This window comes from Rhinichthys klamathensis, unplaced genomic scaffold (genome assembly GCF_029890125.1).
Source record: "Rhinichthys klamathensis goyatoka isolate OS25496 unplaced genomic scaffold, OSU_Roscu_1.1 h1tg000249l_1, whole genome shotgun sequence".
Taxonomy (NCBI): Eukaryota; Metazoa; Chordata; class Actinopteri; order Cypriniformes; family Leuciscidae; genus Rhinichthys; species Rhinichthys klamathensis.
Genome location: NW_026606771.1, coordinates 412,446 through 440,444, shown reverse-complemented (window position 1 = coordinate 440,444; position 27,999 = coordinate 412,446). Strand labels below are relative to the sequence as shown.

The 27,999-nt window shown below is 38.3% G+C and overlaps 1 protein-coding gene across 1 annotated transcript; it reads left to right on the top strand.

Annotated features, from left to right (window-relative positions):
* Window positions 1-162: 162 nt before the first annotated feature.
* On the top strand, window positions 163-27,776 carry nwd1 (NACHT and WD repeat domain containing 1). The gene is made up of 19 exons (XM_056266567.1): window positions 163-1,056; window positions 1,859-1,944; window positions 2,072-2,188; window positions 2,331-2,685; window positions 3,347-4,613; window positions 14,055-14,258; window positions 14,574-14,733; window positions 14,839-14,956; window positions 16,455-16,619; window positions 18,547-18,744; window positions 18,870-18,992; window positions 19,818-20,020; window positions 20,351-20,611; window positions 20,690-20,780; window positions 22,957-23,105; window positions 23,196-23,469; window positions 24,762-25,315; window positions 26,802-26,907; window positions 27,466-27,776. Exons 1-19 carry the CDS (start codon window positions 939-941, stop codon window positions 27,774-27,776), a joined length of 4,860 nt encoding a protein of 1,619 aa, XP_056122542.1. The 5' UTR covers window positions 163-938.
* The last annotated feature ends 223 nt before the right edge of the window (window positions 27,777-27,999 follow it).

Genomic DNA, 27,999 nt, shown 5'->3' with positions numbered 1-27,999 from the left:
TTTACTGCATGTGATGTATTATTTTAAATAACAAATAATAATTATTGCAAAAAACTGCAGCTTTTTGAGATGTAAAATAAAATCCAACTAAAATCATAGCCGATCTTTTTCCACATTTAATGTAATATTAAAACCAAGAAAATTCATGTAAGAAATGAAAAGGTCTTTGTTTTTCATGTTAACATATTACATAAATTGCACAATTTTGCCTGGGGCAAAGTAAGTTTTGATCATGATTCAAAGCATCAACCCTGACACCCGATTCCTTGGTGAGCCTAGACTTGGGTTATTCTCTCTCGAGACTGAAGGGTTCTGAGCACATTAGAGGAGCTAGAAACAAACAACACGGAGTAACAATTAACAGATGCAGAGGTTTAGTTAGCAGTGCAATAAAATCACCTGCTCCCGTTGGGGCATGCTCAGTTTATCAGGTTCACGTAAATGCTTGTCATTTTAAATCATATTATATTTATTTGTAAAGAGGCAAAATGATTCCAAGGATCTTAAACTCATAATCAGAAATGAAAAGCAACAGTAAATGGATTCATACACTTTAGGTTAATTAAAGGTGTGGCAGCTGCTCACGGCCTCCAGGGTCCGGGTCGTAAACACCATGTCTCTCTCGGCCTTCCTGATCTCAGTGGATAAAATGACGGGTACAGAGGAGAACAAACAAATGTGCTAGAGTGCTTCGCAACTGAGCGGTTTTCTTTTCCTTATAGTGGAATACTGTGTAAAACGTATTTTTCCATCTAGGGGCTCAATTAATATTCGCTTTCAGATCTACTCTTTCACTTCTCGAACTAAGCAGTGATGCTCAGTAGTCCTGGAGCACATTCAATGCTGTATTTTTTGGGGGGTCACTAAGATTTGGGTGGGTTATGAGGACAGGAGTGCAGGCGATCATACTCTGGATTTATTGAGGTGTGTTGGTCAGGATGGCTGTGGTGGAGATGAGCGAAGCTCTTGGATTGGAGGCTCTACGGGGACAGAGCGCTGATGCTCTACAACCTGTTTCCAGAATGGTGCGGGTGTTCATCAGCTCCACACACTCGGGTAAGGCTAGCACTGCTTGTTTTAGTCCCCTTAAATCAGATTTTTTTACACACTTGTGTGCAAAAACACACACACACACATATATATATATATATATAGCCTATATATATAGACACAAACACACACACATATATATATATATACACACGTGTGTGTGTGTATATATATATATATATATATATATATATAATATGTGTGCATATGTGACAATGACAATGCAGTGCTGAAGTGTCAACTATCCTCTCCCTATGGAGGATCCCTTTCCCGCTCTACAGATAAAGCGTTGTAAATTTCGGTTCGCGTACCCCGAAGTGATAAAATAAAACAAAATTCTGTATCAAAATTTATAGGCAAGACAAGTAGTTTGTTTAGGCATGGGTTGTATGGAATTACAAACCTGCGCACATATTTTCAAAAGCACATAGAATCAATTCTGAATGTGCATGTGAACGCCGTCAGCGTTAATCACAGGTTCGCGTTTAAAGTCTGATCATTTTGACGGAGGTGAATCAATCAAAATTAACTTTAGCTGGAAATAACATTATTCAAGAACCGCTATGAAACCAAAACAATCTCTGTTACCTTAAATTATATGTTTATCTCTGTAAAGCTGCTTTGAAACAATCCATTGTTAAAAACGCTATATAAATGAAGATGACTTGACTTGACTTGACATGTATAGGTGTATGTATGTATGTATACACGCACAGTATGTATACTATAATCGAGTTAACACAATATTAAACATCACAAAATAAAATCCTTCAGACCTGCCATTAATAAACTACATTTTATTTGACAGACATGAAAAATGAGCGAAATGCATTCTGGGAAAAGGCCTATTCTGAGTTGCAGGCCCACTGCCAAAGTTTGGGTCTCGTCTTTGAGGTTTGTGTTGTGTAAATGTAGTGTAGATTAATTCTGGTGGGAACGGATTTTTTAAAATATTTATATATCCACCAAAGAGCATAATATTTATTTTGTTATTGTGAATTTTGTTTGATTTTTCTCGCAGTTAGTGGATCTCAGATGCGGAGTGCTTGACATCAGCGCAGATGATCATTTGACAACGGAACTGTCCATTAAAGAAATTGAAACCTGTCAGAGAATATCAGTTGGGCCGACTTTTATTGTAAGTGTCACCAGCAACATTAATACATTTTATTCAGTCTTTGCCATTTAACACCTTTAGGTCATCAGGCTTGTTTTGGTTCTCATTTAAAATCCCTAAGTGTAATGCTGTATCTCTGCTTTGCACTGTTTGTTTTTGTCAGGCTCTGCTCGGTAATCAGTACGGCCATCGCCCCATCCCATACCTTATACCAGAAACTGAGTTTGAGTCGCTGGTATCAAAACTCTCCAAAGATTCAGAGAGTTTAATGCTCCTTAACCAATGGTTCTCCAAAGACAGTAACTCAGTCCCGCCCACATATATTTTCCAGCCAATCACAGCTCACTATCCTCATTACAATGACAGGGGTTCTGAGAGCGGACAGTTGCGTGATAATGATGTCATATCCTGGAATCTGACAGAGTCACGACTGCTGCAGGCTCTCCGCACTGCTGCCCAACAGGCTGAGAGAGACGGGGATATCACTGTTGACCACAAGCACAAGTTTTTCAAATCTGGTGAGAGATTATGAAGCTTCCCAGGAATAGGGTGTAGATTTGGGTCATTTTGTTTTTCAGTCCAGACCTGTATGACTGACTGACTTCAGCGGAACACACACAGATTCTAAAATACATTTTTGAATAATTTATTCATGCAGTAAAAGTCACTGGGTTCCAAAACAACACTGAGTTTCCAATACACTGACTTTCGTTGTATAACTTTTATTTTCTATTTTTTATATTGTCTTTTGTGTTCTGGAGAAGAAAGAAATGCATACAGGTTTTGAGTGTCATGAGGGTGAGTTAGTATTCTAGGAGCTTCATTTTATGTTTATTTTGTATGTGGATTTGTGATTTTTACAACAGTGTAATCAAACAGGAAGTTACTTCTTGAGTGTTTTAGAATTTTGTATTGTATTTGGTAAAATCAAATGGTAACTGGGTTGTAAAATGTGGGACATGACTAAACATTGTGTTAAGTAAAAGATGTTAGATTATAGTTTATCTAACATTTCTAAAAACAAAACAAAAAAAACATGGTATTTCAACTTCTAACTATTAAAAAAAAAAAGTGACCCAATACCATATTTATGGAAAGAGTCTTCTAAGTTGGATGAGCCCTGTCCTAGTTTTTCCTTTTATTTGAATGATTATCATGTTATTTGTGTATCTTTCATAGTCTTAGAGTATGAAATGGAGCACGGCTTTCTCAAGACTCAAGGCGAGGCATCAGCTGTGCTGTTTATCCGTGAACTGCCTCGACTCAGTAAAAGAGACTGCAAGAAAAACTTTGCAAAGTTTCTTCTGGACGTCACAGCTGACGGCTTGCTTGACACAGAAGCACGGGAGCTCTTGATAGATCTGAAGCAACGCATCTGCAACACAGATCGCCTCCAACCTCTCTGCATGGAGCTCAGCAAAGGAGCTATGAACCCGAGCCGCAAAGAACACAAGGAATATCTGGGAAACCTGTGTGAGCAGGTATCATCTCAAATGAAGAAACTAATCAGCAGGAACGCTCTGCAAACTTCAGGTTGTAGCACAGTAGATGCAGGATGGTCCTGGTTGAAACAGGAGCTCTTCCATCACACCATGCTGAGCGAGGAGAAGTGTTCTGTGTTTAAAGGGAGGGACAGCATTCTGGGAAAGATCTGCATCACCATGTGGGAGTCCACTAACGCTTGCCATGAACCTCTTCTGGTTCATGGACCTTCAGGGGTTGGTAAAACAGCTCTGCTTTGCAAACTGGCACAGGAAATGCGAGGTGTTGATCATCGGGGAATTGTGGTGCTGAGGTTGCTGGGAACATCTCCACTCAGCTCAGATGTTGACTCTGTTCTCAGAGGGGTATGTCTTCAAGTGTGTGGAGCTTCAGGGTTGCAGTTCCCCCACCCACATATTGCCAACACGCATGAAGAGCTAGTTCGGTTTTTCCATTCCACGCTGGAAGACGTGTCAAAACAAGGAGACACGCTTCTACTCATTCTAGACGCAGTGGACCAGCTGTTAGAGGCAAACAAGCCCCATAATCTAGACTGGATACCTAAAGCAATCCCACCTAATGTACACATTGTGCTCTCTACTTCTGATGACTGTGTTGAGAAATGTAAATCTTTGGTTTCAGCAGAGCAAAACATCTTTAGAGTGGAACTTCTCACAGACGTTCAAGGGAAAGACGTCATTGATGCCTACATGGGCGCAGCTGGACGCAAGCTGAACTCAGAACAGTTGGACACCATCTTACACAGCTTCCAGCAAAGCGGAAGCCCTTTGCATCTGAAACTCATACTAGACATTGCTAAACAGTGGTCCTCCTGGACCTCCATGTCTAGTTCTCACCTGGGCATCTCTGCACAGGAGGTGATGACACAGTTTTTGCAATCACTTGAGGAGAATCATGGGAAGAAGCTAGTTAGTCATGCTTTGAGCTTCATATTGTTATCAAGGTAAGTCATATACTTTTTAATGATAGATGAGGATGCTTTGTTAATTGGGTATAATGGCATATTTAGGCGCCATTCACCTATAGCGCCTAAAAACGCGTAGAAAACGCTGGGCGTGCCGCGTTCTCCTTTTTCCAAAGCGCTAGGGCGGTTGTGCTCCGGTTGGTTCGTCACGTGACTTACAGTGCCGCTTGGAAAAAACGAGCGCGTCGCACCGCGACTGCGTCGCACCGCGACTGCGTCGCTTCCATTATGAGCGCAGAATTGGTGCGCAGCGCGCCTACATTTGAAACAACGAACTTGAGCGCGCAAAAGACGGAATATGTGAGCAGGCCCTGACACTGCCGTGCTGACTTGCCTCCAAATTATGTGTAAAAATGCATAAAAGATGTACAAAAATATGCCAAAGTCGCATCACAACCACCTTAAATTCCACAGTTGCCATGACTGGCAGTAGGCTATGCATACATTTGTGTGGCTATGCACGAGAATCAACACTGAGAAGTCATAGGTTGTTTCCTGTGATTGTGATTCCTGTGTAAATACCAAGGTTGTGCACCATTCAGAATTGAATTGATAATGTCTTTTATATTAAAAATGAAAAAAAAAGTATTTTATTTCAAGTAATGAAAGTTTTTTTTGTTTTAGTTTATCTATAATAACCCTGATTTAAAGGGATAGTTCACCCAAAAAATTGAATTCTATCATTAATTACTCACCCTCATGTCGTTCCAAACCTGTTAGAGTTTCTTTCATCTTCAGAACACAAATGAAGATTGTTTTGATGAAATCTGAGCTTTCTGTCCCTCCATTGACAGCTACACAACTACCACTTTGGTGCTTCAAAAAGTTCACAAATAGATCGTAAAACTAATCCATATGAAATGAGTGGTTCCACATTTTCTGAAAATATACCATCGCTTTATATGATGAACAGATTGAATTTAAGCTTTTATTCACGTATAAACATTCATCAACTGTTATGGTCAAAGCCATAACATAAAAGAGGGTCAACACAAAAGGCTCAATCCAATATGGGTTTTATTTACGAACAATCATAAGGCTCAGGTAACTAACATTTCCAACCACTAGAGAGCAGACAAACCATTAATCGGATTTACCAATGAGCAAACACGGCGAAGTCCAGGGTCTGGAGCTAAGCTCCCCGATGTAATTGTCCAGAATACACTGCACCTTTTTCTGCAGAAGAGCTCTTTTCAGCGGATTGATGCAATATGGATGCTGTTTTAAAGGTCGAGTGGTTGACCCCACATCAATATTGTGCTCAATATAGTACATCTGGCCGGGGATGTCACTGAACAAAATCAGAAACTGGCTCACTAACTCCAAAACATCAGCTTTCTCAGTTGGAGATAAATTTGGTAACTGACTAGACAAATTTAAGAGCACCTCTGAATTTTATCTACCTTCAACTGTGCACCTATAAGGTCCTACCTCTACCTCTTCATTCACCTGTTCTCATGCGGACAATCCTACAGCAGACACCTCACATGGCTCTATAATGGAAGGAGTAGTTTGCTGAATTGTCAATGCCCGGATTTCTCTCATGCTAGGCTTTTATCATATTAATATGACAAACTCAGGAATTTTGATGGCGATAAGGAATATGGATAACATAGTCGCGATCTGACAGTTTTTTTTAAACAACGTAAGGATCATTATAACAAGGTTGCAGCGATCCAACCAGCACAGGTAACAACACCAGCACTTTGTCACCAGGGTTAAAATTTGTTCTCTAGCTTCCTTAGCAAACCAAGTCTTCATCTTGTCTTGCGCTTTCTCAAGATTTTGTTTGGCTAGCTTACGGACTCTGTAAATGCGTGTACAAAACTCTGTGACGTACTCGGGAAGGGTTCTACTTTTTAAATCACAGAGCCATTTCTCTTTTAATATGGTCAAAGGTCCACGCGGAATGTGGCCAAAAACCAATTCAGCGGGGCTAAATCTGAGTGATTCTTGTACCACTTCACGTGAGGCAAAAAGTAATCACTGAATTACCTCTTCCCACACTGTAAATGATTTCTGTTGTTTTCACAGGATTATACTGTTTTTCTCAACAGTTTCTTACTGTATAACCTATGTACAGTAAGTTACAGTAGATTTAGATGTTGTCACAGTATTATGTTGTATTTTCAACAGTTATGTACTGTGCACACAGTTGACAGTATGTTACTGTTGATTTTCAATGCATTCTGGGAAATTATCAGTTACTGTAAATCTAAATACAGCAGTGCAAATTGACCGCGAAAAAACCCACACACAATTCCGCAGGAAAAATTGGTATAGCAACGTTATTTTTAGGCTACATAAAACATTTTCAGGATGGGGTGACCATGACAGTATTCATTTCTGTCAGTGGGGGGTGCATGAGAGCGCATTTGAGTTTGAACGAGTTTTTCTTCTGTGACTGTCATGTCAGTGCATCGATCGTGTCTGTTTCTGCCGACCTGGGGAACTTCGTCATCTGGTAAGTAATAAATCTTATTATTTGTATGCATACATGGATTCTAGCTAATTATTAACTTTACAGTTATTAGCTGACCACGTATACGGTCAGAATGATCTAAACATTTTGTTATTTACCATTTTAAGTCGGTGGAAGCGCCTGCGGGTAACGTAGCCTACATTTTCATAGGGTTGGGAATTGAAAATCGAGAAATGTATCCTGAAATCGGATACCCAAGGTTAGGATTCGGATTATTGTTATAAAAATTAACATTACGATTCCTCTTATCGATTTATTCGCGCTTATTTTCGTGTAAATCACTATTTTCTTTTACTCGTCTGTGAGGACCTGACGATCAGCCAGTAAACCTTGTGCAGTTGCGCGCTCATATTTACCTCAGTCTATCTGATGGAAGGGCTCAAAAGTGTGCATTTTTGTCCAAAGACAAAGCTAGGTATGTCATTTACAGTATTGTCAGCTATAATATCGTAATTGTTGTTTTAACTATGTGCAAACTGACTACTCATTTGAAGAAAAAAAAACGACGCCTTGAGAGTCAAGCAGTTCACTTCAAAATGAAAATTCTGTCATCATATACTCACCCTCAAGTTGTTTCAAACCTGTATACATTTCTTTCTTCTGCTGAACACAAAGGGAGATATTTTCATAACCAAACAGTTAACTGGATACATTGACTTCCATCGTAGGATAAAGAAAATACTAAGTCAATGGGCCCAGTTAACTGTTTGGTTACTGACATTCTTAAAAATATCTTCCTTTGTGTTCAGCAGAAGAAAGAAATGTATACAGGTTTGAAACAACTGGAGGGTGAGTATATGATGACAGAATTTTCATTTTGAAGTGAACTATCCATTTAAACTGCGCGATGAAGCCTATTAGAATGCAGTTAGAATGACTATATTTAAAGAAATGGTCCGTAAGAGTTGTTGTTTTTTATTCAGTTGGAAAATATTTTTTTATTTATTTACAGGTTTCAGGATAAATCCTGAAAATTCAAAATGCACATCACAGTTCCAGGGGAGCAGAAAGAGTGGGAAGGTTGTTCGGAGGAAGAACATGTCTTTGAATTCACACATCTTTCATCAGGGACTTTGCCGAATATGACTGGCAAAATCATTAAGGTAAGATATATTAGGGATGTGCAGCGGAGCCCATATCGGTAGAAATTATTTGTGTCTGAATCTGTATTTAGAAAAATCCAAAAAGGGCGGAAATGACTTAAACCATACATTTTCTATTCGATTCAAATAGATTCTTGGGGTCACGATTTGATTCAAAAATCAATTCTCTTTTGAATCAAATTAAAATTTGATATATGCATAGATTTATATTTGATCATAGATTTTAAATATATTCTATGCATATATCAAATTTGAATTTGATTCAAAATCGAACAGCATAGAAATAAACAGCAGCTACTGTTATTCCCAATCGAGTGGGAGTTATTTAGTTTAAATTATACACACCTCATATCTGCGTTAATTTAATCTAGCCCGCTGCCGCTCAGCGTTCATACACGCATCTTTTTCGTAATTCAAATTAGTGAGCATCAAGTCAACAGACATATCTATGAAAGGAACTGACTATCATCAGGATTTGGGTTGCGTTTACCAAAAGCATCGTAAGCCTAAATTGATTGTAGACCATTGGTGGTAATTGTTCTATAATTAATTTAAGGTTACAATGCTTTGGGGAAACGCAGCCCTCATCAGTGGCCAATTGTTTGGAGTCAGAGATATAAATTTAAGGCCCATTGCATTCTCAATATTTATTACTTTAGCCTCTGATACAGGACATGTTGATGCTCTTTTATAGGCGGTATTTGTTCGTTGCCACAGAAAACCGTTTGCGTGTCCATGTTGAACGTGTTTCTTGTATGTAAAAACTAAAGTAGCCTACCTGTACATGGAAAGATCGCAAGAAAAGCCTGAAGTGTGCTCGACTAACTAAACATTATTTAAGACTATTTTATATTTGTTAAGATATTGATATGAACTTCTGTAGTCAAGTATAAGCTTCATTCATAATGCTTCCTCTGTTTCAAGCTTGTGCACTCTCTAAACTGTCCTTCTTTGAAACAACATCATCACATTATTAAACATTTAGATCGATTTTTGAAATGTGTGAATCGGTTTGAATCCGCAGAAGATGGAATCGTAATTCATATGTGAATCGATTTTTCCCCCACCCCTAATATAGTCGATATATGTATATCCATGTATGCCACACAACATGCAAGCAGTATATCCACCTTATTTTTCAACTTCAAAAGTGAAGTAAGCTATTTTCTGTGAATGTGCGAGACTTCCGGTTCATTAGCCGCTATAAGGAAATAAGAGATGAATAACAAATGCTGTAAATGATAAAAATATTTGTGCCTCAAACTAGTGTTTACAATTATGACAAATTCAATACATTAAAATAATAGGGTAAGGAATACCAGTTTGCAATATCAAGAAGCATAACAAGCTTTTGTGTACAGTTAGAAATAACTGTAAGCGTATGAAACCGGCCCACTCTTCTGTGAAAAATAAGTGGATACCATAGGCAAAAAAAAATCCCCTTAAAAGGTGTTGATAATGTGATTTAGTTTTTTTTATTTATTAGTTGAATGTTTAGCCTCTGATTGATTTGTGCTTATCATTTCTTGCAGGATTATCAGAAGTGCTGTCGCTGCTCTTCCACTTTTTTCCGCACCTGGCCTTCATCCTCACCTGTTCTGCTTTCAAGTTTCTATTTGACCTCTTCAGGATAATTTTTGCATGAATTGAAATATATGAATTGTTCACTGATTTTAATTATTAATTAAATTTATAATATTGATTTTTATTGTTGTATTATATTACATTATTATTACTAATGTATTGTTTGAATATACACAATAAACCTGGTTGTGCAGTTAAATCTTCAATTGTTCTTTTTTCTATTTCCCAGTAACAGTTAAAATAATATTTCTACGGATTTTCTACATATTCTACAGGTTACACAGTAGCACTATAAAAGAAATAAAATAACATTTCATAACTGTATAATACTATACAGTATTATTAAAAATTAACGGTGTAATACTGTAGTTCAACATGATAAAAAAATTACGGTAAAATAATGTATTTAATTTTACAGTATGCTTAACACTACTGTAGTTAGTGTTACAGTAATTTTACTGTTGAATGAAATACAGCAACTACTGGATAATTGTTGCCAGTAAGTTACTGTTAATTTGACAAGAAATTTTTTACAGTGCAGTCTTGTTCAAGTTCAAAACAATAAGTGTGAAGCATAGACTTGAGGGTCTGGTGAAACCTCTAGTGCACCATATGACTTTCAGGGTGATAAACCGTGTCGTTATACTTCATGTGGAGACACTTAAGCACTCTTGAAAACGTACGAGATGTAAAATTCGTCCCCTCGTCACTTTAGCAAGCAAAAAAGTGTAAAGAACTTAATGAATTTCCTTGGATATCGTTCTCGCAGTAATGATACGTAAAGGGACCGCCTCGGGAAAACGCATAACCGCGCACATTATGTGTTCAAATGGTTCCCACACCATCTGAATTGGATATAGTGGGGCAGGCAGAATAGTTTGGTTGGGCTTCCCTGCCATTTGACAAATGTGACAAGTTTGGCTGTAGCGTGAAACATCCTTCTTTAGACCCTGCCAATAAAAACTTCGCAAAATCCGATCATACGTTTTTATAACACCTAAATGACTAGCTAGACCATTATGTGCCACATCCAAAATCAGGTCTCAATAGACAACTGGAACCACAATTTGATGGAACGGTATTCCACTAACGGCACCCACTTTCTCATCAATATAGCATCTTTGGTGGTGGGTGAGGAGATTCCCCCCTTCTATGTAAAGCTTTTTGAGTGCAGAGAAAAGCGCTATATAACAAAGCGCAATATAATTTAACAAATTAATTATTAATCTGTGAGAAAGTATGCCTGGGGCACAGTCACACTTTCCTATTCTGGACCAATTAAATCAATGGAGCAAGAGTATAATCTGACCTTTGAGCAGCAATTAATTTATCAAGAGACCATAGAGAATGTAATCATGCACGCCGAGAAAACCTCAGGATACTTCAGAACACTGTCATCAGCAGTAGCAATGAGCATCACAGACACAACTTCAGGTGGCACATTTGGACAACTCCATACACTACATCCAGCTAAATAATTTCCTAAAATGAAGGTTACATCAGGAATTGGAAGAGATGGATGAACACCTACAACCACATCACCCGTCACCAATTCTGATTTCAAGTGAACTCTGTGTAACGGAACCTCCATAATTCCCATTTCACGAATGGTCAGAAGTTCACCCAGTCCTGGAACAGACCCACTTTGCAGGAAAGTTCCATATCCAGTCTTGTCAGGATGAATAATGCTGTCAGATGAATTACCATCAGGCTTTGAACAGAAGTCACCCGAAATTAACCCAATGGGTTTTGGATTAGACTTCCTTTCAAGAACAGGGCAGTTTGCAATCAAATGACCGGAAGCCTTACAACAAAAACACTCTATCACCAAACGAAACGATAGGCTTACTACTGAGTGATTTTCTGAGTGTGGAAGTGGAACAGCACATGTTTTATCTCACGATTTCTCTTTATGCTTTAAAATAGCTAAGGTAGCGGCTTTGTGGAGTGTATCGGCCTTCTGTTCATGTATGTAGGTTGAAAGAGCAGTAGGTAAGCAATTCTTATATTCTTCCACCAAAATAATTTGTATTATTTGTTCCTTGCTTTAACTTTTTGGACACGCACCAACAATCAAACAATATTTCTTTCTCTTGCGCAAACTCAAAGTAGGTCTGACTGGGAGGCTTCGAACAATGTCTGAAACGCTGTCTATACGCCTCTGGAACTAGCTCATAAGCTTTTAATATAGCAGCTTTCACTAAATTATAATCGGCAGATTCCTCTATAGATAACCCAGAGTAGGCTTCTTGCGCCTTACCAGTAATCGCACATTTCAGTAGCAATGATCAAGCGTTTTCTGCCCACTTTAAGAAAACAGCAACTCTCGAAATAACAAAAATACGTTTCAACGTCCTTTGGTTGACATCAAATAGAGGCAGCAGCAGTAGTTTTAACTTTCATTTCTAACTCCATCCGCTTTAAAGCAAACTGATGGTCCAATTCATGCTTTCGTAGCTCTAATTTAGCATTTTCCAACTCTATTTGTTGTTCTTTCAGTGCCAATTCTTTTATCCGAACGGCAGCCACCTCTTCTACCACACTAGTATTTTCTAAGGGCATTGCTAACACACCAAACTCAATAAGACTGCATTTCAGGATGTTACGCAGGTTTCTTGTAAATTCTTATGCCTAGAAGATATTTCGACATTATAAGAATTTGCAATTTGCAATTACTGCTCTTTTGAATATGATAAGAGCAGTTCTTCAGATAGAGACTCCCAAAAAACGTCCACTACTGATGCCATTTCGACGCACTTATGATCACACAGTTACTCACAATAGTGAAAACACAAACACTAGCATTTACCCTGAAAATTGTGCAAGCAATTAGACCATCACATCGCTCTCACTTAAGATCATCAATTCACCCAACTTAACAGAATATTAACTAAATTTGGCCGCTATACGAAATTACCACAAAAATTCTACAGGTTCGAAAATGAGTTTCAAAATCACTAGTGTAACTAAAAGCAATTCCACAACACAATTTTATTTACCCTATTTAAACATTAATTTTATACCCTAGTCTACAGTGGCGTTAGGGGCTTGGGGCAACTTTAAACACTGAAATCATGAACACCTGCGCAGTGCGCACTGATCCAATTGACAAACAAGAATTTGCAGATAGAGACGAAGAATTTGCAGATAGGTGAACTAAAGCATACCCCCACTCTGAATAACCACTAAACATAAAAAAGACAAAATAACAAAGTAGCAGGTCCAAACCTACCTGGCAACTACAAAAACTATACTCACATGGGATCACATTAGTTACTTCCACACGAAAACAGTTGAACATAACATAAACGTAATAGTTTTGGACGAGCCCCCAATTATGTTACGGTCACAGCCATAACATAGAAGAGGGTCAACACAAAAGGCTCGGTCCAATTGGGGTTTTATTTACGAACAATAATCATAACATAAGATGTGGGAGCAAATGAACAGGAAAAACAGAAAAACAATGAAAAATGAGCGCAACTAGACCGCTACACAAATCCCGCCTCCCAGATGTAGCAACGAGGCTCCTTATATCAATGTTCATCCGGTCCACAGGTGTAGGGAATATGCTCATAAGACTCCGGTAACAAACATTTCCGAACAATTAGAGAGCAGACAAACCATTAAGAAAGACAAAAGTAACCAGTCAAACTACATGCACATGTAACAGTTGTTAAATGTACGCTCAAGCATGTTCGCTTGACGTGCAAGAACCAATAAGGTACATTCTCGTGTTATGCAGAATCTTTGAGCTTCAGCAAGAGGTTTGTTCTTGGGCATCAAGCATTGTTATGTTCGCTGATCAATGATAATTTGTGAATAAAAGACTAAATTCACGACTAAATTTGTGTCTCCAGAACATTTTGACTAAACCACTCAATTCATGTGGATTAGTTTTATGATCTATGAACTTTTTGAAGTGTCAAAGTGGTAGTTGCGTAGGTGTCTATGGAGGGACAGAAAGCTCTAAGATTTCATCAAAAAGATCTTCATTTGTGTTCTGAAGATGAACGAAAGTCTTACGGGTTTGGAACGACATGAGGGTGAATAATTAATAACAGAATTTTCAGTTTTGGGTGAACTATCCCTTTAAGTAGCCTCTGTGCCACATTAAGAAATCTGCATAAATGCACTTGTTGTGGTATATTTGCAGCTTTAGATGAGTCAAACACTAGCCTTCATAATTTCACACAGTAACAGAAGTCTACGTTTTTAAATGTAATTATTTGCCTTTTACATATTCAACAGATATGGACTATCAGAGGCAGAGTTACAAGATGTCTTGTCATTAGATAATGACGTTCTGGCCGAGATCTATAAGTACTGGCTTCCTCCAAGCCACACACTCTTGCGATTCCCGCGTCTTCATTGGTCACGTCTCCGACATGACCTGAGAGCTCATCTGGCGGAGAGATGGGATGGGGGTGTTATTCTACTGGGTTTCGCTCACAGGTTTGCTTAGACCTTTATGTTTTGTCGCCGACATTTTCCAATTTTCTAAACTACAATCAGTCTCAGTGAAATGTAATGTTTTCTTTCTTGATTGCATAAATGGAATGGATAAAAATCAGACAGGGAAAATTTAAGTTTCAAAAACACAACTACTTTTGAATGGAATATACAGCATGAGCTAACTGACCAATGATCAGTCGAAACATGACCCGTTTACAATCTCTAGTCTGCAAGTGGACGGCCCTCTAGGGAAAATCCTAGTGCTCCCTATGCCCATTTTATCACTGTTCTCATTTTAGCCTTTACTTTTCTTAGGCAGTTCACAGAGCTGGTAAGAAAGAGATATTTGTCACGTGATGTGAAAACTGGCATGCACTCCATCCTTGCCGAGTATTTCTCAGGAAAGTGGAGTAAAGGGCAGCTCAGGCCTATTCTTCTGCCCTCGCTAACCACACTGCTAAATGCTGACAGAAAGGTATTGTTCAAGGTCACAAAATCAGCATTGTCAAATATTTTTTAGATGTAAGTAACCTATATATTAAAAATAAAAATTTGTGGTAAAACATGCTATATTTTCAAGGTACCACTCCAGCCCTTGTGGTTTACTGGAGAAATTGCCAATTTACGGAAGCTTCATGAACTGCCCTATCACCTCGCTCATGCAGGCGAATGGGAGGAGCTACGCCGATCAGTGCTAGGTGAGATTTGAATATGTTTACACTTTATTTTATGGTCCACTTTAGATATTCTACTAACTAAAGGTAACTGCAACTACATGTCAGCTAACTCTCATTAGGGTATTAGTAGACTGAAGTAGATTGTTACAAGACTGTTAGGTTAGGTGTTAAGGTTCAAGTTAGTAGAATAAGTTGACATGTATTTGCAAAGTTGCTTATAGAATGTCTGTTGAGGGACCATAAAAAGTGCTAGCATATATTAAGCAGACAGTCTACTAACACTCTAATGACTGCTAGTTGACATGTGATTGCTTATTGCTTATATAAGGTACTTATAGTTAGTTAGTAGAATCTCTAAAGTGGTCCATCAAAATAAAGTGTTAGCTTGGATAGCAATAGATATAAAACAAGGAATACAAAACCTGGTGACCATGGTGAAACATTCATTCCTGTAGAGTAGATTAGATTTAATGATTTATATATATATATATATATATATATATATATATATAATTGCTCCACAAATAGAGCAACAAATGTAAATTTAATATTTACTCATGAAGCTCTAGATGGCACAGGGTAATAGGTTCTTTATTTGCAATTTGCTAGCAAACACATCATTTACTACATGTCACAAGCTGATTTGCTTCTGCTGATCCTGCAGCCAATTTGCTTGCTTGCTCAACATTTAAATTGAGTTTGCAATCAGAGTTCCTCTGAAATCCTCCACCTCCCCCACCCCCACCTCCACCTGTCTAGATTTGTTACGGGATCTATGCATGCCTGTCAATGCAGCAGCAGCATATCTTACATGCTCACAGCAACATATCTGTGTATCCATTGGGTCCACTGAGACCAAATACATTAACATTGTCATATCCATTTACGTGCTAAAACTATTCAGAGAGTTGTCATAACTGAAATAACTTTAAATTAGCAAATCTAAAATAAGATGTGTATACATTAAATTCATTGACGAACATGTAGACTGTACTTTGCAAATTTTAAATAAATTAATATGTAATAAATAAGATGAGCCATGAGACAATTACTTTGTTCCTCTTAATGAACACAGCATAATACCATTTTGAGTTTTGCTAGGTTGTTTATTATCTTTTGATATTATTTTATTAACAAAAGTCATCATATGGTCTGTTAGAACAGTTATTTATTTTATTTGTAATAAAGTATGCAATTTACTTGTAATAAGATATAGACATGCACATTATGTGAAGTTAAACATGTCACTTTTCATCTGATCACAATATTGCTTGTACTTCCCTTCAAAAGTATCCTTTTCTTTAAAGAAATTGTCAAATCTTTTGTATTTTCTCTCAATTTTCCCTAAAGAAATGAATGGGTAAATGGTTACTGTATGTTAGTAACCCTCCCTATACTGTTATCCCATGCCCACTAAATCTCATCCAAATGACCAACTGACAACTGTTCTTTTTATTCTGTTCTATGTTTTGGTAAATTTTAAATATATGAAAAGATAATTGTGCATTTATTTTCACAGGCAGTCTGGATTGGTTGTGTTGTAAAACTCTGCAGTGTGGCGTGAGCTGTGTTATTCAGGACCTGTCGCTTTGCACTGATCTCACAGAATGTCTTGAGATACAAATGCTGAAAGAGACATTTTTGCTGATTAAGCCCTCATTAGATTTTAGCGACGGCCATGTGGGTAAGTATGGGGCTTCCGTAGGCTGTGTCCCACCAATGATATTTATTTAATATATGGAAATAAGAATCTATTTGTAAGGCAATATTAAGCTTGTTTGTTTTAAAATTCATTAAAACAAACAAGTTTAAATATGGCTATTCATTTTTCAGTTTTTAGAGCACTCTTAAAGGGACAGTTCACCCAAAAATGAATATTCTGTCATCAATTACTCACCCTCAAGTTTGAATTTCTTTCTTCTGCTGAACACAAAAGAAAATATTTGAAAGAATATAAACAGTTGATGGGGCCCCATTGACTTTCATAGTATTTTTTCCCCCATCAACTGTTTGGTTACCAATATTCTTTAAAATATCTTCTTTTGTGTTCAGCGGAAGAAAGAAATTCATACAGATTTGGAACAACTTGAACTCACCCTCAAGTTGTTCCAAATCTGTATGAATTTCTTTAATATAAATGCAATATATATATATATATATATATACACTCACCGGCCACTTTATTAGGTACACCTGTCCAACTGCTCGTTAACACTTAATTTCTAAGCAGCCAATCATATGGCGGCAACTCAGTGCATTTAGGCATGTAGACATGGTCAAGACAATCTCCTGCAGTTCAAACCGAGCATCAGTATGGGGAAGAAAGTTGATTTGAGTGACTTTGAACGTGGCATGATTGTTGGTGCCAGAAGGGCTGGTCTGAGTATTTCAGAAACTGCTAATCTACTGGGATTTTCACGCACAACCATCTCTAGGGTTTACAGAGAATGGTCCGAAAAAGAAAAAACATCCAGTGAGCGGCAGTTCTGTGGGCGGAAATGCCTTGTTGATGCCAGAGGTCAGAGGAGAATGGCCAGACTGGTTCGAGCTGATAGAAGGGCAACAGTGACTGAAATAACCACTCGTTACAACCGAGGTATGCAGCAAAGCATTTGTGAAGCCACAACACGCACAACCTTGAGGCGGATGGGCTACAACAGCAGAAGACTCCACCGGGTACCACTCATCTCCACTACAAATAGGAAAAAGAGGCTACAATTTGCAAGAGCTCACCAAAATTGAACAGTTGAAGACTGGAAAAATGTTGCCTGGTCTGATGAGTCTCGATTTCTGTTGAGACATTCAGATGTTAGAGTCAGAATTTGGCGTAAACAGAATGAGAACATGGAACCATCATACCTTGTTACCACTGTGCAGGCTGGTGGTGGTGGTGTAATGGTGTGGGGGATGTTTTCCTGGCACACTTTAGGCCCCTTAGTGCCAATTGGGCATCGTTTAAATGCCACGGCCTACCTGAGCATTGTTTCTGACCATGTCTATCCCTTTATGGCCACCATGTACCCATCCTCTGATGGCTACTTCCACCATGTCACAAAGCTCTAATCATTTCAAATTGGTTTCTTGAACATGACAATGAGTTCACTGTACTAAAATGGCCTCCACAGTCACCAGATCTCAACCCAATAGAGCATCTTTGGGATGTGGTGGAACGGGAGATTCGCATCATGGATGTGCAGCCGACAAATCTGCGGCAACTGTGTGATGCCATCATGTCAATATGGACCAAACTCCCTGAGGAATGCTTCCAGCACCTTGTTGAATCTATGCCACGAAGAATTGAGGCAGTTCTGAAGGCAAAAGGGGGTCCAACCCGTTACTAGCATGGGGTACCTAATAAAGTGGCCGGTGAGTGTATATATATATAAGTGCAATATAAATGATGACAATTTTCATTTTTGAGTGAATTATCCCTTTAAACCCTCCATAAATATTAGTGTGAGAATTTTTCCTTTTAGGCACAGGAAAACCAATCACACCAATTCATCATCCTTCCACGTTCCATTTTGAAATATTATAGTTCAAGAAACATCTAAAACATAATTTTAAAAAAAGTAACTCGCCTTTCTGTTTTGATCTTACTCTTTTATAAGATCCCTCACATTTGGTCACAGAGATCTTCGCCAGGCTGCAGGGCCTTGCTGATCTCTACCCCTCTATGATTGGTCAATTGTGCTCTCAGTGCGTGGACTGGTTTGGATCCTGTTCTGACCCAGTGCTTGTGCCCAAATGCAGCTTCTTTCAGGGCCCTGGGGGCCCACTAAAGAGCACCCTCACAGGGTTTACTAAAGGTGACGTCATATAAAGGAGCTCAATCTGGCTTTTGTTAAAGTAAAACTAAACTTTCCAGACATGCTATTGCCAATGGGCTTAATGTGATTTCATAGCATTGTGTGTGTTTTCTTGACTTTTGAAGGGGTAAAGACTGTCGTGCTATGCTCAAAGAGGGAGCTGCTGGTAGCGGGTTCAGAGGATGGGCTGATCATAGTCTGGAGTCTAAGTCATCTAGAGACTCTTCATACTCTTTCTGGACACACGGGTAGGTTTTTAGCATTATAAAAAAACAGGGTGTGGCAAATCAGGGGATGTGGGAGAAAAGGCTCACCCACTTTTTCTCTTGACTTGATTCCAAGCAAAATCTACAGTATGCTGAAAGTGAGGAAATCTGGGCTCAACTCAAGATTTTAAACTAACGTTTCAATAATTTCATGACATGTTCACATATTCAAGATTCTATGATGCCAGTTAGTGACACATGGCAACCATGCAAGTGATTTAGATAAAATATTTAACCTTTTTTAAGTGTATTATTTTGACTTTGTAGCTGGACTTTTAAGTGGACTCAAACCGGTTTAATTGTGATAGTTCACATCACATCCACACTGGTGTTTTAGGAATAATAATAATAATTATTATTATTTTAACTCTAATTACAAAAATATATAGAAAAGGCAACAAATATATTACTATTGTAAATTACAATTGTACTGTAAAATAAAAAATAAAAATATGATAATACTTTTATACTGTATTTCACTATAAGTTACACTACTGATATTTATGTAAATTAATTTTTTCATTAACATTTTTCACTTTCAAACGTTCAAACTCTTTAAGCTGCAAACATTTTAAATGATCAGGCTTTTATTTTATTTTACTGCTAAAATGCTATAAACTTCTCAAATAAAGTGAACCTAACATACATTGTGTTCCCAATTGCACATTCAATTTGCAGCACATGCAGAGATGGAGTTCCCTGGTAGAAACATCATTAAAATGCTTTAGAGTGAACACTGTTCAAGTATATGAAAATATAAAAACCTTTGGTTTAGACTTGATCTTAAATTTCTCTTTCTCTGTGTAGCGGGGGTGCTGTCCCTGAAGATGATGGATAAAACCAATAACTGTCTGTCTACTGCACTCGATGGCACACTAAGAAAATGGTGTCTGATAAGTGGACAACAGCTTTTCTGCATCGCTGATGCAGTGTCTGTCCAAACACACACCCCTGCACATGTCTATTTGATTGAAGAAAGGAAGATTATAATAACCAACCCAAGCAGCCTAGTATGACAAATTTTTATCATATTTTTTTTCTTAAAGGAAAAGTTTAAAATGGAAATTAGGTCATTATTCACTCACCCTCATATCGCACCAATCCCGGTTTTGGAAAGGAGAAATTCAAAATAATCTTCATGCAGATTTTTTACACCTTGTGTTCTTCTGTAGAAAACAGATGTGAGAAGGTTATTTAAAAAAATCTCTTTTTGAGTTGAGGATATTGAGTTAACAAATCAATAATGACCGAATTTTTATTTTTGTGTTCCTTTTAATAGTTAATATAACTGTTGAATGTTGTTTGTTTATAGTTTTTTGTTCCCATCCTTTTGTTTCTAGGTTAAAGCTTGGCACTTGGACACTGCCGAGCCCCTGTATGAGGTGACCGCAGAGGTTTGTTCTGTTCTTGGTGTTGTGGGAGATGCCGTAGCATGCATATGCAGTGAGCGGACACTCTGTTTTTATGACATATCCACTGGCGTGCAGAATTCCCAGACCCCCCTACCCTGCTCTGTTGGACACCGCAATATCACCTGCTCTCTGACACTCACCAAATACTCCAAGATACTCATTGCTTTTGGGGAAGGCCGTCTACATTCGGTGTGTACCTTGTTTCTGTAAAAGACCGAGCAAAATGTAGAATTTCAGATTTATTCGAAGGTGTTTGTGTGTGTGCAGGTATGGAGCAATGGAATTGAGTCTGTGGTTGATCTTCCCACTCCAGCTTTGTTCCTCAGAACATCTGAGGATGAAAAACTGCTTTTTGCAGGTGCTTTTACACGTGTCACTGTCTGGTTATCTTTTCTCATTTATTAATTACTCTTGAAGTGTGCACCAGTAATATAAAACAGCCCCCTCATTCTTCCATTAATCAGCCATTACCATTAGTCGAGCCAGACTGTTGGGTCGCTTAAACTGTTTCGATTGAAACAAGGCCGTATCCCAAATGGAAACCCTTGCAGCCCTCCGAGTCCACACTTTCATGACGTATGAATATTGGGTAGAAGTCTGCTGTGGAGATTGCTTCAGTGCGGGTTCGCAAAAGAAAAATGACAAATGGGACACCCTATGTACTTGTGGACTTAACAGACACACGCACACGGTGGCCATTGTAACTCTGCAAGACCACAAGTGCACAAGAATTGTGCCATTTGGGACATGGCCAAAAGACCACGTTTACACTTGTCAGGAAATCAAGATATGAATGGCTGAATTGTTCTTCAGATTAAAATACCATTATCCCCTTCTCTGTTTATTAGGAGAACTTTCAGAGCTTGACACTGCACCACATTACGTAAAATTACACATTACGCATTGAAAATTAAACACAAAATTGCACATTGAAGTACATTATGTATTAATTTTCATATGTAGAATTAAGATACATCTGTGTATTAGCATGCAGTTTTATTTTATATTAGCATATATCTGAGTAACTAAACATTAATAAATATTATATGGAATAACTGAATGGCTAACGGTGTTCCAGGTTTTGTCTAACTGAAGCTATCACTCAGCTATCTAGTTTGGTATGAAGTTTTGATATTTTGGGTATTTAGTCTGGACCAAATTTTGGTATTTATTTTCTTATAAATTAAAGGAAATGTTTTTTTAAGCATCTTTTTTTTTAACAAAAATATTGGTAACGGGGTTGAATAGCTGAGTTTGATGGTTGTAGAATCAGAGCCCTCCTTGGGTTGCACACACAATGTGGTGTTAAACATGCTAGTATTGTCTATGTGTAATGATCTTATGTTAAAGCTCCAGTCCGTAACTTTTTTAAGTTAAAAATAATCCAAAATAATTATATTAAAAAAAACTTATTCTGCCAGTGGTCAAAACTATCTGCTTGCCATAGCTAGATTCAAAACGGTTAGCTTGTAATAATGATTTTAATTCCAGTGGTACTGGTGGGTTTCCGCGGGAAATTCGAGCATGTCTTTGCGTCATTACGTCACACCCGTACACATAAAGAAGGAGTTTCGGCTAGCCGGCTATACTGCGCGTGACGAGATGTTTAGATGTATAGGCTTTTCTCGCAGCACTTTACATAATTAAACTTATGGCACCCAGAAAGATCCAAACAACAATCATCAGTGTCAACTGGAGATTCAGCAGTTATAAAACCCAAAAGACTTCGTACTTCGGATTTAAGGTGGCTAGAGAAAGAGAAAGAAACCGTCTCATGCGAACACAAGGATTTAAACATCGGCGGGGCTTTTGAAAAGTGCGTGAACTCCGTGTTTTGAAGGGGTTCAAAACGGAAGAAGAGACGGCTTTTTTCTGCTGAACAAGTAAGACATTTCAATAGTTCAATCGTGTAACAGTACGTTTTCTTAATTCACACAGTTATGGAGTTTCCTTTGTTGTGCCTTTCTCGTTTTGCTATTATGGAGAATATGAATTCTGAACTACACAGGTAACCATAAAACACATTAAATTTAACATTAGTCACGCAATGCTGATGTTGTTAACATGAACAATTTGAGAACAAAGTAGGCTATAATTTGCACGGTTGCTGTAAATCGCGTTGATTAAATCTAACGAAGCTTATCATGTCGAATGCTTTTTCCCCCTTAGTTGGTCAGAACAAAAATGGATGTTACTTACTTGTTCAGAAGACATTTTCTTATGAAAATTATTATGTTGGTCAAACTTTCAAAAAGTGAATCTGTGATTGTGTATGACAGTATCCACACAGCGCGGTGCCAGCACCACTCGCCTCAAAGCACTGTGTTCATCCGCGCTGTTCCATGCCGATTTACAACCCACGTAAAGATGATAATTCCGCGAATCACTGCAGTTACAGATTTCGAACAGAGAGATGGCGACAAAGAGGAAAAGCTATGGACTGCAGCTTTAAATGAGATGGTATTTTTTTCAGAGAACATAAATTTGTGCCGATAAACTTCTTGCTGATCTACTACTTTTGTTTCTTCTTGAAGGATGTGACAGAACATTGTGTGTGTTCCTTGTGACACTGACTTCAATGCAGAAGGTTCTGGATCTTCACCATGATGCGTCTGTCCTATGTGTGGTCTCAAGCAGTGAAAGTAGCGAAATCATCACAAGTGCCCAGGATCGGATTATACGGGTCAGTTTAATCCCTCTCTTCCCAAACAGGTACAGTTTCATCTCACTGCCATTGTCTTGAATGCAAGTTGATCATCTTGTACTCTTCAAGGTGTGGAGTGTAACTACAGGAGCTCTGCTGGACTGGATCGGTGTGATGGATTCTGCTGTGTCCACTTTGGCTGTACATCAGCGCACTATTATCTCTGCCTCTGTTATTGCCAACCAGCTCAAAGTATGGCAGCTGGACTACAACACCAAGCACAGGAGCAAGAGTTTCATCCCAGCATACTGCCCCCTAGTGGTCCTGTCGAAAGACGGCGATACTCTATTTTATGTCAAAGAGGGAAATAAAACAGAAGTTTTCACCTGGAGCTGTGCAGAAGGTGAAACGTAATAAAAGGATATTGGTTTTCATTGTTGTAATTATGTGCAAGATCTTAAAGGGTTAGTTCACCCAAAAATGAAAATTCTGTCATTAATTACTCGCCCTCATGTTGTTCCAAAGCCCAAGACATTCTTTCATCTTCAGAACACAAATTAAGATTTTTTTTTTATGAAATCTGTTGTATAACATACCGAAAGGGTAGTGAATTTGAACAAAGCACAAGGGTTAACTCCCCGGAATCACCCAATGAATTAAGAGGTATTGTTAACTCTTACATTCTAATTACATGTACAATCAAGGCATCAGATGAAAGCTTATCTTCCACTCTTTTGAAAGGTGTGAAAGGATAGTTTGTTTATAGCATAAAGTATCAGGGAGATATGGCTCAGGATTCATGAATATAATTAAACCTTTTTAGCATGTTTGGGTGATTCCGGGGAGTTAAAGCAGAATTTGAGGTAGCATTGTTTTGACCCTAATTACAAGTTTCCAGCAGCTTGTTGACTGGGTTGTCCAGCCAGGTTGTGATCCTCAGACATCATAGATTTCATTTTTACATGACAACCTTTTACAGCAGCCCATGTCTGCTAAACCCCCTTTGCCCCCTGGGTAACATATAAAGTTTCCGCAACTAACACATCAGATAAACGGAAGCTCAAGCATCTTCAGCAAAAACCAATGAGGTTCATTCTCATGTTACGCAGCACGTTTAAGCTTCTGCAAGAACCAATGAGGTTCATTCTCATGTTACGCAGCACGTTTAAGCTTCTGCAAGAACCAATGAGGTTCATTCTCATGTTACGCAGCACGTTTAAGCTTCTGCAAGAACCAGTGAGGTTCATTCTCATGTTACGCAGCACGTTTGAGCTTCCACAAGTGGTTTGTTCTCGCACGTCAAGCAGGTTCGGTTGAGTTTTATGTTCGCTGATCAATGTTTATATGTGAATAAATGCCTAAATTCAATCTTTTCATCATATAAATCGATTGTCTTATCAGAAAAATTGGACTAAACCCCTCAATTCATTAGAATTAGTTTTATGATCTCTTTGTGAACTGTTTAAGCATCAAAGTGGTAGTTGTGTAGCTTTCAATGGAGAGACAGAAAGCTCTCAGATTTCATCAAAAAGATCTTCATTTGTGTTCCGAAGATGAACGGAAATCTTATGGCTTTGGAACGACATGAGGGTGAGTAGTTTAGTAATTTTCATTTTTGGGTGAACAATCCCTTTAAAAGTATTACATTCCTAAAAAAAAATAGTTTGCCAAAGTTCACATTCACATGTTTCACAGGTCTACAGACAGACAGTATGGACGTGTCCTCAGAAGTGTGCTGTATGGAATTAGCCCAGCAGAAAAACCTACTCTTCTGTGGACTGCGGACTGGCACCATCCTTATTTACCCATTGGACTTTGCCCAAGAAACCCTGTGCCTGCCACCTCCAGAAAGCCTACCGACAGTTCGCAGCATAGCTATCAGCCCGCGGGAGGACAAAATGGCTGTGGCATATGAGGATGCGGTCTGTCTGTTTGAGATTACAGCAAGGGACAGTTTCCCCTGTGTGGACGGCCCATTTGAGAGGTACTCCTTGTGCTTACTGCATTCCCCAATCTCCGCCATGGCTCTGCTGTCCGACTGCAGGCTGCTCTATGGGACCTTTGGTGGTGAAGTTGTAATCTATGATTTTAAAAGCGCCACGGCAGCCGAGCTGGATCACCACGGGGCAGCCATAACCTGCATCACCATGAGCAACTGGGACACGCAAGCATTAATTGGCTCTCAAGACTGTGTTCAGAAGTTGTGGAATCTGAGTCCCGTCTTGCTGAATCACACCATGGAGTACAAGGTGAGGGTTCAAAGTTTGCTGTGATTTAAGCTTTTTTAATTGAGCCAAGGAATTTAATTTGCCTATGTTTGGGTCTATTTTTATTCTGTTAACAATTCATTTAAATAGTTTATTGTTACTGCTAAACTAACAATGTGATACTTGAATAAGCATTAGAAAATACGTACTACTGGCGAATACCGGTACAAGGTAAAATAGTCTATTAAACTATAATTTGCCTGTGTTTTGGTCTTTTTTGGCTCTGCTCACAATTAGTTTTAACTGAGTTTGTTGTTAACATGTTGCAAGCAAACAGAATGATGCTTGAATAAGCATAAAAATGCAGACTACTCACAAATACAATGTAAAATAGTATATTTAAATATTTTTTAACTATAATTTGCCTGTGGTTGGGTCTATTTTAGCTCTTTTTACAATGTTTTTATTGGAAGTTATTAGCATGTTGCTACGCTAACAGGGTGATACTCAAATAAGCTTAAAAAAGTACAAACTTCTCACAAATAGGTCTTAAATTGTCTATTTAATTATTTGTTTTTAATATTATTTTTTTCAGTTTTGTTAGAATTTTTCCCCCCCAAACCAGTTGAGCAAAAAGCTGCAGCCCACATTCGATTTCAGTGGTCAACTTAAACACAGTGTAAGGGGATTTGCAGTCAAAGACCCAGAACCAGATATGATGAATGAAGACCCAGAGTCGGAATTATAATAAATTGAAGAAAAGTTTTACTGAAGATAGTTTGCAGTTTCATCAGCAGAAGTCAGCTTCAAGACTCACAAGGAGTTTCGTAGGCCGCCCCGCTTACAGTTACAAAGATCACTGCAGTTATAAGCCATACACCAAGGTCTAAGCTACGTCCTTTTCATAATGTGATCACTGACGGATCTGACTGTGACAAACAGTAATGCTCTGTATCAGGATGTGCTACCAACACATACAAAGGTTAAGGTTAGGGGTTAGTATATGTTTCAGCATTGTGTGTGCAATCAGCACTGTGATTAACGTGACTGAAATGCATTTTTTTCCACTGAACTTGTCAAAGTGTGTCTCCATTTAAAGATACTTTAGTGTTACATTACAAAAAAATATATTTTAAAATCCAGTTTTTAATATAAATTTGTCTTATTTTCCAGGTGAGTTCTTAAAACAATATACATTTACATGGGAAGCAGTACTGAATAAGTTAAGACATGTTTTCAGAGAATGTATACGTCAGGGTTATGTTTAAGTCTGTTTAGTTTCATTATGTTTTGTTTTCATTTTCCCTGTTCCCATTTTGCCTGTTTGGCACTTAATTTTACAGTATACAGTAGTTCCTAGTTATTACATGGTTATTGTAAAGTGGCACAAACTATATTATAGTGTTATTTTTATTAGAAATCAAGTCAACAAGAACTAATTAACTATTTTGTCAGTGTGACATATAATGCTGCCAATAAACAACTGCTGTGTAACATTAAAATGTTTTGTTCTTTTTTCATCCTCAAGGGTTTTTATTTTGAAGGCGTCCTTTGTGCTGTCTTCTCAATAAATGATAAATATGTCTTCACTGGATCCTTGGACAAAACCATCAAAGTCTGGGATGTCTCTAGTGGTGAGGACTGTTCAGTGTGACAGCTAAATGTTTTTGTAATATTCATTTTTTTACAATTAAAATTGTAAAACTTGCTAATAATCAAGCGTAGCCTCAGTTCTGGCAGGTCACGTTTGTCAAGATCGCATCAGCTGACTCTCAGCTGATCCACATCTACCTATAGGAATACGACACCTATCACAGCATCCATATATAAGCTCCTTCAGTATTATCAGCAGCTATCGCGTTTCTCAGGAGCGAATTACCCTCCTCCATCCCCAGCTCCTCCTCTCGTCCAGTCAGCATTTGGCCTTCTGATTCCCCTTGAATCAGAATAAATTCCCGAATTATGTTGTATTTTAAAATCTTGAATTAATGATATCTGCAATACATCATGTTGGTTCTGTTCTGTTTACCCTAAGGGGGGTTATTGTGCTCTCACAGTTCTTGCCTAGAACGGAACCATACCACCAATCCAAACTGTATGCTAATTGTCAATCGTATTTGACGATAGTGGTCCTGACAGAAATGTCTTTCATGTCTTGTTTGAGTTGCTTGATTTTGGTCATTTCGTTACAGGTTGTTTGCTATACATCCAGTACGTCTACTCTCCAGTCATAAAGATGATGCCACACAAGGACGGATTTGTAGCCGTGTCCCAGCACGGATCTTTCATCAAAGAAGGCTTCCGCTGTCCAGACAGCCTCAAACCTGGATACAACCCCCTCTGTAACTTCCGAGCACATTACCAAGTCACCTCTCGGGAGAAAAGCCTGAATGCTCCACACACAAAGATCAACATGCTGCCAGATTTTAACCCTGCTCAGTTCAATTTCATCGGCATCGGTTTGATGAAAACTAAACCATCTAACGCGTGTGTTCTCCTCTAAGTACGTTCTACGTTCTCTTACGATCCAGCACCCCACTAATGTACAGAATTAGGCTTTACACTCTCTGTAATTACATAGCAATTAAGCAACAATAACTGTGTAATTACATAAATTATTTGAAAATAATAAAATAAATACTATTTAGCCATTTTTATAGTAATTAATCTATTTTACAAGTGTTGTGCAAAAAGTAAAACGGTGTGTAAAGGTCAGCAAACTCAGC

Coding starts and splice junctions, on each gene's coding strand:
- nwd1 (XM_056266567.1), top strand. CDS start 939: ATGGCTGTGGTGGAGATGAGCGAAGCTCTTGGATTGGAGGCTCTACGG. Junction 14,957..16,454: donor GCTACGCCGATCAGTGCTAG/GTGAGATTTGAA, acceptor TTATTTTCACAG/GCAGTCTGGATTGGTTGTGT. Junction 18,993..19,817: donor TACTCTTTCTGGACACACGG/GTAGGTTTTTAG, acceptor TTCTCTGTGTAG/CGGGGGTGCTGTCCCTGAAG.